Genomic DNA, 13,609 nt, shown 5'->3' on the forward strand with positions numbered 1-13,609 from the left:
AACATGGCCGAGCGGTCTGAGGTAAGGCTGGATTCGTACGACCTAGTACCAATCAAACAACATACTATGGAGTACAGCCTCACAGAGAGTCTTCGGTTAAATGTCTTCCAGTACGCGTAAGCTCTTGTCACTACTTTTTCTTTTGGGGGATTTAAGTCCACCACCAAGAATATCTTTGATTCTCACTATCGACTACCGTTACTATCTCTACCCCCTAGAAACATCTCACTATCCAAAGCCGAGCGATGCAGCTAGAATCCAACTAAACACCCATTAGCTAACCATACACACTAATACCCATCTGAGAAACTTACTGTTGCAGACATCATTCTCACCGTCCCCACCAGACTCATGACAGCCCTGCCAGCAGTACTCCATAAATTCAATCTCGCTTCTTCTGTTGCAGAGAAACAGCGAGTCTCTCCAGTTGTTGTGCGGCGGCGGGTACGGCTTCACATTCGGACCGTGGACGGCCTTCTGGAGGTCCGCCACGGAATACCCTGCTATTCATCAGAGAAATGCTCTACCTCCACTGTCACTGCAGCCGCACGTACCGTCTTTGTCGATGAGCCAGCTGCCGCAGTAGCGCTGGCCGGCATGGCAGGTCCCAAGGCCGAGGGCGCTGGGGACCAGGGCGAGCAGGCCAAGGACGGCGGTGGTCTTCATTTTGTTCGCTGTTGGTGGAGAAAAAGAAGCTTGAGATGGGTTGGTTTTGCTTGATTGAGTGTTGTTGATGTCTGTTCGGTGATTGAGAGGCGAACGGCCGTCCTTTTATACCTTGTCGACGCTTGCCTACGGCGCTTTGAACGCGTGTCTTGGACACCTTCGCCACCGGCGACCTGCGAGCTGTGTGATCTCAGTGCATAGAGCTGAATGTTCGGCTTGTTTGTGATGTTGCAGTGCAGACGATCTGCACCAGGCGCACTGGATGCGGTCCTCTTGTGTACAGGCAGCCACGTCGATGAGCGTCATGTCCTGAGGAGGGATTGAGGGATAGAGCGAGGGTACAATGTTGAAGTCCTGTTGTTGTCTGTTCGATCGTCCAACAAGCCGTGTGATCTGTTTCCATTACGTGTGCCAGGAAGCAAGACTTGGTGAGGAAGTCATGTTCTGTACCTATAGTCCGAGGAACGCCGATAGACTGATGACACAGTCGGCCTGTCCGAGTACCATTCCCAGGAACGAAAAGCAATATAAGGTACCTTTGATAGCAAACAAGCATATGGAAGCACCCCGCAAACAGCCAGCTACGCCGCAGCCGCAGCCGCAAACCATCGAGTTACTCGATAGGAATATCAAACCTACTTTGCACTTGCATGAACATGATCCGCACGGTTGCATGAGCTGAGAACAGTGCGGAGTGGCTGGCGTGGAATGAATATGCCTCATACAACATTAGTCAAAGACTCCTCTTAATGCATATGCTGTGCAACTCCTCAGCTCCCACGTATCCAGTGGAATCGCCACTCAACCAGCAGCCGTGTGATAGTGCCTGTCTACCGTACATTGGAGTACGTCATTGCTATTGAATGGGCTATATTGACTACAGAGTAGAGTGCTGGCACTAAACACACTCCTGCCTACAATAATTGAATAGATAATGTACAGATAAAGTCCAAACATAGGTGAAATATGCAACTCTACTCCTTGAACGTTGCCTCGTACCTAGATCAAGTTAGCAAGCAGCTAAGAGATAAGCTAATGCACGACAACGTACCTCTTTCCGCGGAATGCCCAGATCCCCCAGTTACCACAGGAAACATCATGAGGGTCGAGATCGTTCAGGTCCCAACGGAGACTGCGGAAGATATTCTCGCCCGGCTCGAGCAGAATATCAAATTCCCCCGCGCACTTCTCCCGCACCCAGTTGATGTCCCGTTCCATGTCCCATTGAGTGTAGCCAGTCGTGATGATCGGCACCTTGGTCTCCAGAAGCTGCGGAAGGGTCTCCTCCCACTCGTGGGAACTGGCCGGATGTCCGAGACCAGGGTGGAAGAGCATGAAGCAGTCCAGGTACGGATCGAACGGCTGGAAGTACTGCGCCTTGTACATGGTGTGGAAGTAATCAACGTAGGTCGTGATCTTCATCTGTCCGCCCAGGCGATCCTCGACGATCCCCCCGAAGGGATTCTCCGGGGTGCGCTCCGGGAGCGGGAATTCCGCATCCCGGTTGGCCATACTCTCGGGCCCGATGAAGATCAGATGAATGAGGGATCGCGGGAAGATGTAGCTGAGCTGGAGCCAGACGTCACGGGGCAGTGATGACTCGGCACGCGCGCCCAAGATGAAAATGCGGACCGGGGGAGCCTTCAAGCGCAGGCCTTCAATATCGACGCCTTCGCCGGTCTTGGGGGGGTGCAGGGTATACCGAAGCGCTGGGAACATTAGCTAACACTGACACTAACGACACTAACGATAGAACTCACCGCTGACACTCTTCAATCCCTCGGTCGTAAGACGCCCGTTTTTCCGAACGCTATACGGACTCAGCTCATGCAGGACGCTCCCAATAGTCATGGGATACGTCAGCATACGCGTCACCTGTCTCATGCTACGATCATCGTTGATCGCGTCAAACTCGCGGGTATAGAGAAACGTATCCCAGTTCGTCATGTTGATGACAAAGTTATCATCCTGCAGACCGGGATAGTTGAACTCGGGGAAAAACCGTCCCGAGTGCAGGTCATGGTCGTCCTCGTTGATCTGGCGGATCGTCTCGCAGATCTCCAGATGCGCCTCAAAGTCATCCATCCAGTGTCCCTCCGAGCAGTAGATCGGCACGCCGCAGTCGGGGCACTCGAAATGCGAATGGGCAGGCGGCAGGCTCGCGTCTTGTGCGCTCTTCCGCGACTCCGGATCGTGGGGCGAGACGGGCGCACGCGTCTGCTGATGGCTGGGGTGCGGGCAGAACGCATTCTGCTTGATGAACGCAGCGCGCTGGCGGATCGCGGGGGCCGGCGACTCGGAGAAGGGGTGGAAGAGGTTGTTGCGTTTCAGCAGAACCCGGGCGTCCGGAGCCGGGCTCGATGTCGCAGACGTGGCCTTCTGGATGAGAGGCTGTACCGGCCGAGTCGTACCAGAGGGCGTCACCGCTGATGATGGGGTAGATGTCCGCTTGATCTGGCCTTGGAGGTTCTTCGAGGGGAGGCATCTTTCGCTGTGCGAGCTGAAGCTTCGCATGAACGCCGCAGGACGGCCGACGGTCAGTCTCGAATTGGCGACATTCTGCAGGCGGATTGTGGAGTTATGGGTGGTAATCCGGCGCTGAAGCACCTGCAGGCAACGCCCACAAGTATACTCGCCTCTCATCTTGACGGTTTGGGCGAAGCTGGGGATGCACACTGGGACCGGTAAAGCTGCGGAAGGTCGTCTCTTTTTTCGACGATCCCGCGGCACGTGATCCGGTCTTGGTGGTTTACTCTTTTCCATACTGTGACTACATCCACTACTGAGGAAATGAGGAAGTATATAATCTTCTGAGCATTCACGATAAGAATGAAACAGTCCATGTGGCTTGTAGAATAAGGCAAAACGCATCCAATCTGGCCACCATCAATGAAGCCAGACAATCTATCGCTGTGGCATCACACAACACTCTCTAAAAAATATCTTCAGAAGCACTCCAGTCTTGCTTCTCACGACTCTCCCAATACTTTCCGTTGTGTGCCCAATACTCTTCGCCAGTAATTGGACACTTGGCCCGGACAAACCATTGAGGATGGTACTCCTCGCCCTTGGCTTCTCGCTCACGACGCTTGGCTCGCTGTTTCTCCTCCACCCGGTGTTTTTCCGTGGCAGCGAGGTCATATTCACCCTCTTCCATCGCACGTTGATCAGGCCGGAGTCGGGTGTCCGTAGGAGGCAGATACGGCTTCAGGTTATCCGGGAGCGCATTCAATGTGATGACGAAGGGAGTCAGGTTGAAGGGCACGCCGCTGGGCCGGGGATGGCTTTGCCAGACCAGGAACGTCTTGGCTGACTCGGGATCCTGGCCAGACACTTGCGCTTCAAAACCGGGTGTATGGCGGGCATAGATCTTGTCATTCCAACGCCCACCCATGCTCCATTTTGGCGATCCGTCGCGGTCCACAACCTTACCGGTCACCTGATACGCAGAAGAAGCCTTCCAGCCTCGGGGCTTGAAGTCCAGATAGCAGACCTCGCCGGTGGTCCAATTCTTGATTTCCATCAGGCCGTAGTTGTCCACTGTGGGGTTTCCAGTGATGATACCAATGACAGACGACGTGACTTTCTTCCAAGTGTACAGTTCCTCACCCCCAGAAGTAGGTCGCAGCTTCAGGAACCACGTTCCGAGAAGGTTGATATCGAACGATTTACCGTAGAACTTGGATTTCAGAGCGGACTCACCCTAGAGAATATTGTTAGCCAAAAACAAAAACCCTAAGTCCAGACAAGCTTACCCAGTAATCCCACTTGGGTGATTCAGCCCATGCTGCACCAATCGGCGGGTGATGGCTGACTTGCTCGATGAAGAAGCGATAACCCTTGTCAGGTCGGGCATACTCGAAGGTTTCGCCCAGAAGGGGGTTGAAAGGCTTCGCCACACGTCCAATCGTGGAGGCATACTCACTAGCTGCGTATGCAGCAACGTACACGAGACGCTCCATAGAATCGGTACGATCAGCGGCGATGTCGAGAAGGTCCGCGTATTCCAAGTCCTCTGCCACACGTTGAAGCAGGGAAGTCGGCTCATTAAACGAGACAGGCAGAGTCATCTTGGTCATATCCTTGCCGATCATAGATTTCAAGATGCCCTAGTACAATCCGTAAGCAAGAAGTCGCGAACCAGGATGTTCAAAGCACCACATACCCATAGTGAGATCTTCGGCCGATTATCGTAGTCCATTTTGAGTCTCTCTCTGACAGGATCTTCGTATCCCTTGAACGATGGGGCTATTTCAGAGCGTTTGACAACACGCAGTTCACTGCCCTCTTCCTCCGGAGCTTCCTCCTCGGCATGAGCTTCTTTGCTGGCAAGAGTCTCCGCGTGAATCTCGCCAGAATCAATCGCGTCAAAGAACTCATCGTCTTCATCGGACTCCGAATCATACAGACTGCTGATCTGCGACAGAGTCGACTTCTTTCGTTGAAGCGGCCGGATGTTCTCTTCATCCGCACGTTGTTGGGTATCGGTCGACGCATCTGGGATCTTCGGTGTCTCCTCTGCCTCTGCCTCGCCCGTCTCTTCACCGGGTACATGCACCCGGGATGGGGCCGTGCTGATAGGGGCAGAAGCATTCGCGGACGAGTTCTCCAAAGCTTCTTTGAGGGCCCGCTTTGTACGACGGCGCTTTTCTTCAGACTCGCCCATCTTGGATTGCAGCTCTTCGTGTTCCTGGGCAACCCGAGCCATGCTTTCCTCCCACATCTTGCGGAGGAAGGCCTCTCTGTTCAGCCGGTACTGCCAGTAGGAATCGCGGTCCCGCGAAATCTTGAGGAGATTTTGCACGAGACCCTTCAGGCTACTGACGGCGGCCTCATAAGCAGCCAACGCTTGGTCGACAGCGGGCTCGGAGAGAGAGGTGCTTGGATCTTTCGATTTCTCAGCCTGAAGAGAGGCAGCAACGCTGGAGAGTATATCAAGTTGAAGTTTGGCGGATTGGGCGGTGATGTTGAGGGCATCCTTATCGGCCGGTGGCACGTCACGGCTAGAGGCATCATCACCGTAGTCTTCGTCGTCGCCCTCAAAGTCAGGCGCCGTAGTGACATGACTGGGCACGCGGTTCACTTCATTTGATGGAGGGCCTTGATCATAAGGTCCAAACGAACCTTCCTCATCATCTGCAGTACCACTTTCCAAGGTAGTACGAGACGTATACGTACTAAGCCGCGCGCCACTACTACTGGGCACTCCCAGAGATGGTGGTGCGAGGCCTTTTCCATTTGACCTGGTCGCAGAAAGGCTAGGGGAATCAGAGGGGCTCTCGCAAGTCCGTCCCTCAATCTGTTCAATCTTTGCCTGTCGAAGGACTTCGGCATTCCTTGTCTGGCGCTTTTCTTCCTCCTTTGCCTCGTCCTTTGCCCACTGGATAGCGTTGTTGAGAGTCCAGAACCAACGTTTCGCCTCCACAACGTGGTTGGCTTTGAGGTGATATTTAACGGATGATTTTCCTTGGATCTCGAACCGGGTCTTGTCCTGGGGGTCCATATTGAGTCGAGCAATCTTCATGTTGATCGCACCACGGCACGCCGAGTCCGCATCATCTGTTATCAGGGTTAGATCTGTCCAAACTTCGCCCCAATCGAGAACCAGGCAACAAACCTTGATGTTTATAGTAGCTGAGAACTCCGTCTTCGAGAACAAACCACCGGAGTTTATAACCGCTTGTATAGTTTGTCCATTTCTTCAAGTAGCCTCGCATTTCACGAGAGTCTTTGCCCGCAAACGACGTTTCACCTGCTCCCGGTCGGCCAGAGACGCCTTGTGCGGCGTTGGTGCCAAGGATAGCTTTCTCTTGGATGCCACGCTGGGCGATAACAGCAGCAGGAGACTTCTTGACAATCGCACGTGTTTTATCATCTTTGGTAACATCCTGCGGCAGCTTTCCCTTCTTGTCGCGGCGGAAAGGATCGGCTCCGTGCATCAGTAGAATCTGAAGGAGTTTCGTATCTTTCTTCCGAGCTCCTTCATGCAACAGAGTACCGCCCGACTGAAGGGTCGCAGGGTCAGTGACCAAGTCCAGACTGTTGACATCCAGAAGCCCCTCCACACGCGGCTCCTCTAGGAGCCTCTCCAGACTCTCGTAGTTTCCTTGGGCGATAAGGGACTGGATCTCTTGTGTTTTCTGGTCGATAAACAGGGACCGAGCGAGCTGAAGTTGCTGGAAGATGTCGGGGTTGCGCGCAACATCCAGAGCGGTCTGGCCCCGATAATTGACGACCGAATCATTCACACCAGGGCGATTGAGCAACTCCCGCACCAACGGGCCTCGACCTAGCTGTGCAGCCAGATGGAGGGGTGTGTTTCCTTCGCGATCACGCGCGTTGATATCGAGATCATTTCCGGAGGACAGAATATATTCAACAACCTGCGGCTCAGCACACTGGATTGCGAGATGGAGTATCGTAGTGCCGGAAAGACCGTTCGCGCCCTGGGCGTCTGCTGTCTCCTTGATCGCTTTCGATATCGCCGTTGTGTCGCCACTCCGCAGGATCTCAAAGAGCCTGAACGTACGCACAGACTGGTCAAGCGACATGCTGCCGGTGTCCACCTGCGGTGTCGAGGCGGTCTTGTCGACATTATCGGGGTCAGGGTTGGAGCCGACCGGCTCAGGCGGCTGTTCGGAAGACATGGAAGACATATTTGCCTCCTGGCGGGACTTCCGACGGGTCGAGCTTCGGGTGATGGACAGGGAGGGGAACGACGAGCTGCTGTTCGCGGGAGAGGTAGAGGTCGAGTCTAGGGAGGCGGTGCTGTCGCGGCCCGGACTTTCTTCGTAGATGTCCTTCGACTTGTCGCGGTGTAACAACGCAAGCGCCAATGCACTCCGGGAACGTTTGTGCCTATGTGAACGTGGCATGAGATGTTAGTGGGGAAGTGTCCGATTTTCGATCTGTCTTTTGGTCCAACGGCAAAGGTACAAGGGGCGGCCAAGTCTAGGTGTCCAACTCGTCAAGAATGAGCTGTCCACCGATGGCCTGTAGCTGAAGGTCAAGCTTGCTCGGCCAGGTCTATGACCTGTGAGGCTTAGACACCACAGAACCCCCCGACGACCCATGGAACCGGCCTTGGTCGACCGGGTGTAGACGTGGACTCACCCTTCGCCCTTGTCCGTCATATCTCGACCACCACGGGAAAGCTTGGGGTTGGGGCCAACAGGCTACAGCAGATGCATAGAGAGGAGGCAAGAGGGATGGTAGAGAGAATAAGGATAATGGACGGTGAAAAGAGTAGACTGAGTGGCGGAGGCAAAACTTGTCCTGTACATCGGATTAAAACAGAAGGGGGCAAGGTCGATCATACTCCGTAGTCCCGTGTGCCTTGGCGGGGGGTTCATATGAAGACATCCCTATCAATAGTGATGCCTATATGGGATGCCTTACAAGGTCAAGGTCAAAATGTAGCGACGTAGATATATCGACAGCTATTACACTCTATGAATACATTTACGAATTCTACCCAAACACTATAATACATATATACACCTCTCAACCTAGTTCGTCTCTCCGCTCACGACCACAATGACGCTGCCGAGCTGTCGCTTCAAATCCTCCTTGTCCACGTCATGGGTATCCTCGACCTCACCCCACATATCCGTCTGCCACTTGACCTCCAAACTCGACGCCTCGGCCGCCTCCTCGATACCAAACCTCTTCTGGCCCGGCCGCTGGACGTGACGGAAGTTCTCGCTCCACTCCACAACCAGCCGGACAGCAACCAGGAGGCTCTTCGACGCGAGAATCCCCCGCTCAAGCGCAGCGAGGTCGTACGCCTGCAGCCCCGAAATCCACTGCTTGATGATGTCCTTGGTTGCCTGCGATTGTGAGACCGGGAGGATACTGTCCGCGTCGAGGATGGGCTTGATGTCCACGCCGGGCCAGACCTTGGTGCTCAGGAAGGCGATGATGTCGCTAGCCACGCGGACCTGCATCTCGCGCAGGCTTTCGCGCTTGTCCCCGGCGCCGTCCGCATCCGCGTCCTCCACAGCGTAGGCATTCTTCTCCGGCACCCAACACAGCAGCGTGTCCGTCTCCAGGTAGCGCATGGCCGTGGTGATGATGTCGTCTCGCGTCGTGGTGTCGCCGCGGGCGTCCTCCTGCGCGATGTCGCCGGCCCGCGCGGCCATCGAGGTCAGCGGGATCATGTGCGTCTTGAGCGCCTGCTGCGCGGTGGTCATCACGTCCCATTCGAGGGCGATCGCGTGCGCGAGGTGCGGTTTCGTCGCGGGCACGGAGAGGACGTCCTTGGACGGCGTGCGGAGGGGTCGCGTATCCAGTAGCACTTGGTAATCTCCTTCTAGATAGTTCCGAGAGTGTTAGAGCCGACGTCGCCGCAAATGGCGTCCCGCATAGAAGCAAACATGCCTTGTTTCTTGGTGATATTGACGTTCTTCCAGAACCGCTTCTTCAACGCCGCGCTCTGCGCCGCCCGCGCCTTGGAGACCTCCTCCCGGACCGAGTCGGCGTCATCGGATTGCTTGAACTCCGACGACGCGGAGGGGGCTTTTGGCGGCGGGCCATGGGCCGTGATCGGGTGCGCGACCGCCGCTCTGAGGGGGGTACAATGGAACCGGCGGGATAGGACGGCGTGGTGTCGAGTGGGAGTCGAGATGACGTGCCGCGAAACGGCGGCGGAGGGCCGAAGAAAACCCAGCATCTTCTCCGCGTTCACGCAAGAGACCTGCAAATATAGGTAATTGGTAAGGCCGCGGCGGTTGTCTCGGTCGGGGTTTGGGTTATCGGCCTTCGTGGCGGATCTGGTTTGGTTCGAGGTGTGATCAGAAATGCTGGCCGTTTTTTCTTTTTGCCCCGTCTTATCGCCGGTCCGCCACAGCGCCACAGCTCTCCGCAAATTCAGCTTTCCTTCGAGAAGGACGGAACAAGGTACCACTGTTGTGTAAGTATTTGGTACACGCAGGAGGATCATTACGGTCGTTTATTTGCTATCCGTTGTTTGTTGGTGGTCAGTACCATGCGTTGCTCTGTTCTTCTAGGACCATCTTGTAGCTAGGACGAAGTATATACATGCCTTACATTCCAGAGAATGAATTGTGCTGGATACATCGACTATTTTCTTATTGTTTTGATGCTCCAGAACTTACAACAGTCTCTACTTACTCTACACACTTGTCCTAGTTGTACTGCAGAACGAAGAATCATTTCAACAAGCTAAACATTAGAAGTCGATAGACGACATGCTAAAAGCAAAGCAAATAAATTCAGAAGACCTCCCATATTTGACTCTAGAAGCAAACAACAAGGTAAAAACGTAGTGAAAAAAAAAAAAAAAAAAAAAAATCACGAGAGCCTGCCCATGCTTTTCTAATTTACAAAAAAAAGCACCCAAAGAATAAGTCAAGCATCAATCTGCAACAGTAAAATCCAGACGACGGATAGATGGAAGGACCAAAGATGAAGCGCATTCGGTGCCGTGACCCCGATGTGGCAGAGGGTATGATCGATTCGAAATGCAAAAAAGTCAAGTCATCGAGCAACTCAATGTAAGATCTGTCGAAATGAAACAGCGCGCGAGTATTAATCGGTATCATGCAGAGTGCCACAAAAATTCAGAGTCGTGAAATCAGCGGGGGCGTACTGTGAGCTCGCCCAGATCGAAAAAAAAAAAGAGACCAGGGATATTCTGTCGACAATTTTGTGAAAGGTTATAGACATTGATCTCTCTCAGGGAGTCATGTCGATCGTTTCCAAGTCAAGTGTCATCAGGGCATTGCGTCGTTGACATGAAAAGATATACGGGATGGCGTTGATCTAGGTCGGAAGTTGGTTCGCATGTCTCCCGGTAAATGGAGTGGGGAGCATGGTTGTGCTGCGACAAGAGGAACACGCAAATCACTGAAGTATAAACTTTGGATAGTAGGGCCGCTTCACACGGTCACTTTCCGTTCGCTTCTTCATACGTTCTGCGTCATAATCGTCGGCACCATCTCGGCTACCCCATGTCGTCTGCAGCGTAGATAGTTAGCAACATCTTCATGTGTCAAATCGGTAAATTGATAAACTCCGGGGTTGCAGCAAGAAGCAGGTTTTTGATAATCAGAATCAAAGCACAAGGAAGCGGAGGAGCGGGGTCGGGCTCTTCGATGCATCAAATAGATCGCAATCGAATAACAAGGAACGTAAGACACAACCATCCCAAGTCGAACCCATCCATCATGGATCGATGGGTGTAAGGTGTCCGAGCGGGATTACCAGGCTTAGGAAGGCCGTGGAGAACAAACAACATGCAAGAGACGGGACAAAGGAGGGGCTCGGGGACGAGGAAGGGCTTGAGCAAGCAGGCCTGAGCCTAGAACCCACTTCTGCCGAAGACTGGGCGTTACAAGTAGGCTTTCGACCATTGCAGCCGACGCGCCCGTCGTTGGTGCAACCGAGAGACTAAGGGCAGCGACTAGTAGTTTTGATTTGCGACTTACCACATTGAGAGTTAGCACCGCGTACATCTTGATCCCCCCGTGGAAATAGCCGAAAAGAATCGATACGGGCAGAAGCAGGAAGTCGACGGGGAACCGGATGTAATGTCCCAGCAGTTTGATAAATTTGCTGACGAGCATCCAGACTCCGAGGGCCTGCATCGCGAGGGTGTGGGATGAAGCATCCCACGAGGCGGTTGCCTTGTGGCACAGTAAGACGAGCAACAGGTCTCCCAGGAGGGCCGGCGGGGACAAGGTGGTGAGATGCACGGCGTACGCACTCCAAGGCTGCCGACTGCATCACAGGATTCGAACGTTAGCGTGCGGCTTAAACGAAGCGCTTATGATGTGCCTTGCCAAAACTGGACATAACCGACGCATCCTTTCTGCGGAATCGCCACCCGTGCGCAGACACCCGCAGCAGCGCCGACATGCATCGACCCGAACGATTGCAGCATGGTGGCCTACAATCTCGACAGCCTGGTCGTTGTGGGCTTTCGGGCTGTCGCATCCAGGATGGTGGAAAAGAAGAGAATAGAAAGGATGTACTTACTACCAAATGTGTTTCTCGTGGAACATACTGGTGAGGTTGCTTCTCCAGTTGCTGCGCGACCAGCGGGCGCATTGCTTCAGAAACTTGGGATTGTCCTCCAGAGTGGTCTGCACTTCGGCTTCGGGATGATACTGCATGAACGTCTCCCATCCATGCGACACCATCCACCGAGTAATGAAGTTGTCGTCATCCGCATTCAATTGATACTTTCCAAACCACCATTCCTCGTTCGTAAACGCATAGGTAAAGCCCTCATCCTGGAGGATGCTGGTCTTGTACGCGACAGTCCGTCCAGACATGCAAGGAAGACCACCGTCGATGTGCGTGGTCGCCGCGCAATCAAAGTTCCGTCTCTCTAGGTAGAGAGCACCCAGGAAGCCCCAGATCCGCTGGGAGAAGGTCGGATCCACCGCACGACGGAGTCGCTGGCAGGTAACGACGCCTCCGTAACGTTCGTCTTTCTCAAACGGAGCGAGAATCCAGGGCAGGACCGTACGCGGCCAACTCACATCGTCGTCGGCGAAGATGGTGATGGGGGTGCGAACTTCGGGAATGGCCCTCGTCATTTGACGGCGCTTATTGGGGTGGGTGACAGTAAACAGACGGATTCTCGATTTGGACGCCGGCATGAGGCTCAGCATGTTCTCGGCCTTCTTTCGGTTCGCCTCAATGGTCACCAAGAGCAATTCGTAGGGCTGATTGTCCAGAATGGTGCGGATAGTCTCGACCAGCTCGTCACCGCAGCCATCTAGCGTTGGAAGGATCACGGTGACATCTTGCGCGGTCAATTTGGGGTTCTCCGGCGGGGGAATAGGCTTGAAAGTCCAGAAGGAGAAGAGGTTCACCACAAGACGGAAATAACGATAGAGACTGGATGACACACGGTTAGCGATGTTCAATTATCAATGAGATCGTCCTTTTTTTCTTCTTTTTTGCTGGAAATCAGGCTGGGACAATAGAGAAGAGAGGAAATTGGCTACTGACAAGAGAGCAATAAACGCTCGCATATAGGGGAATTCCATCGTATTGCAAAACAATCACTTATGGGTCCCGGAATTGGTGGGCAATGGATATTTTATGCGCCGCTCCGCCGATACAGCCTGCGGCCCTTTATATATAAGAATCTGTCTCTTGAGCTCCTGTTTTGCCCGATATACTATTTCAAGGCAATTGAGCTGTGTAGTGAGCTTGCACCACCAGCTGTGACCACCCTTCAGATATCAAGAAACAAGCAACACGAAGAGAAATAGGTGGTTATCGGACACTCTCCTGTCAGAAACTCGAATGCTCGAGACGAAGCGAAGGAATGGACAACCGGTGCTGTTCCCCGTGGTCTGGAGCGCAACAAAGACGGTATAATGAGATCGAAGAGCAAGCCAAGGAAAAGAGGATGAAACGAGTGTCCGTGGCAGACCGGAGACCTTGGGGAGGATCAGTCCAAGAGGTCTAGGAAGGAAAAGACTTCCGGGAGAGGGAGAATTGGGTTTGTAAATGTTGTCGACAGGAAGACTTGCAACATTGGAGATTTTTAATTGCTGCGGAGGGAGCGAAAGGACCGGGAACGCACATGTTCAGGGCTGCGCATCTAGACAATCCATGGCACTAATCCCTAAAAAAATTAAAAGACGATTAAAAAAGAAATAAAAAAAGAAAGAAGGAGAAAAAAAAGTTCCTTCGGATGCTCCAGTTTCGTTTGTCATTTTGAGTGTCATGCAGGTGTATTTTTGCCTCGTGCGTCAGAGACCCTGGATCTAGATGGACTGATGGGGGAGAGGGCGAGTGGAGAAGGGATTGGCGGCGGCCCATGCAGCTCTGGTGCAGTTGACATGGGCCCGAAGAGTGGAGGCGGGCTGATGGTGGGTGGGCTAATGCACTCAGCAAGATGACGATACTAGTAGTGAGGGAGCTAGTGCTGCGAGTTACTAGTGGCTGTGGTGGATGTCGC

At 53.5% G+C, this 13,609-nt stretch overlaps 4 protein-coding genes across 4 annotated transcripts; all 4 read right to left on the reverse strand.

Annotated features, from left to right (window-relative positions):
- Nucleotides 1-228: 228 nt before the first annotated feature.
- ATEG_01875 (uncharacterized protein) lies at nt 229-666 on the reverse strand (the record flags this gene model as incomplete). Its single annotated transcript, XM_001209240.1, has 3 exons — nt 229-251; nt 315-500; nt 555-666. 3 exons carry the CDS (start codon nt 664-666, stop codon nt 229-231), a joined length of 321 nt encoding a protein of 106 aa, XP_001209240.1.
- A 974-nt stretch (nt 667-1,640) lies between these two features.
- On the reverse strand, nt 1,641-7,322 carry ATEG_01876 (uncharacterized protein; the record flags this gene model as incomplete). Its single annotated transcript, XM_001209241.1, has 7 exons — nt 1,641-1,665; nt 1,718-2,375; nt 2,427-3,542; nt 3,751-4,369; nt 4,422-4,775; nt 4,832-6,225; nt 6,284-7,322. 7 exons carry the CDS (start codon nt 7,320-7,322, stop codon nt 1,641-1,643), a joined length of 5,205 nt encoding a protein of 1,734 aa, XP_001209241.1.
- An 852-nt stretch (nt 7,323-8,174) lies between these two features.
- On the reverse strand, nt 8,175-8,858 carry ATEG_01877 (ATP synthase complex assembly protein ATP12; the record flags this gene model as incomplete). The annotated part of the gene is made up of 1 exon (XM_001209242.1): nt 8,175-8,858. One exon carries the CDS (start codon nt 8,856-8,858, stop codon nt 8,175-8,177), a length of 684 nt encoding a protein of 227 aa, XP_001209242.1.
- A 1,672-nt stretch (nt 8,859-10,530) lies between these two features.
- On the reverse strand, nt 10,531-12,686 carry ATEG_01878 (glycosyltransferase family 2 protein; the record flags this gene model as incomplete). Its single annotated transcript, XM_001209243.1, has 4 exons — nt 10,531-10,644; nt 11,115-11,406; nt 11,665-12,534; nt 12,649-12,686. 4 exons carry the CDS (start codon nt 12,684-12,686, stop codon nt 10,531-10,533), a joined length of 1,314 nt encoding a protein of 437 aa, XP_001209243.1.
- Nucleotides 12,687-13,609: the final 923 nt, after the last annotated feature.

This window comes from Aspergillus terreus, genomic scaffold (genome assembly GCF_000149615.1).
Source record: "Aspergillus terreus NIH2624 scaffold_2 genomic scaffold, whole genome shotgun sequence".
NCBI lineage: Eukaryota > Fungi > Ascomycota > Eurotiomycetes > Eurotiales > Aspergillaceae > Aspergillus > Aspergillus terreus.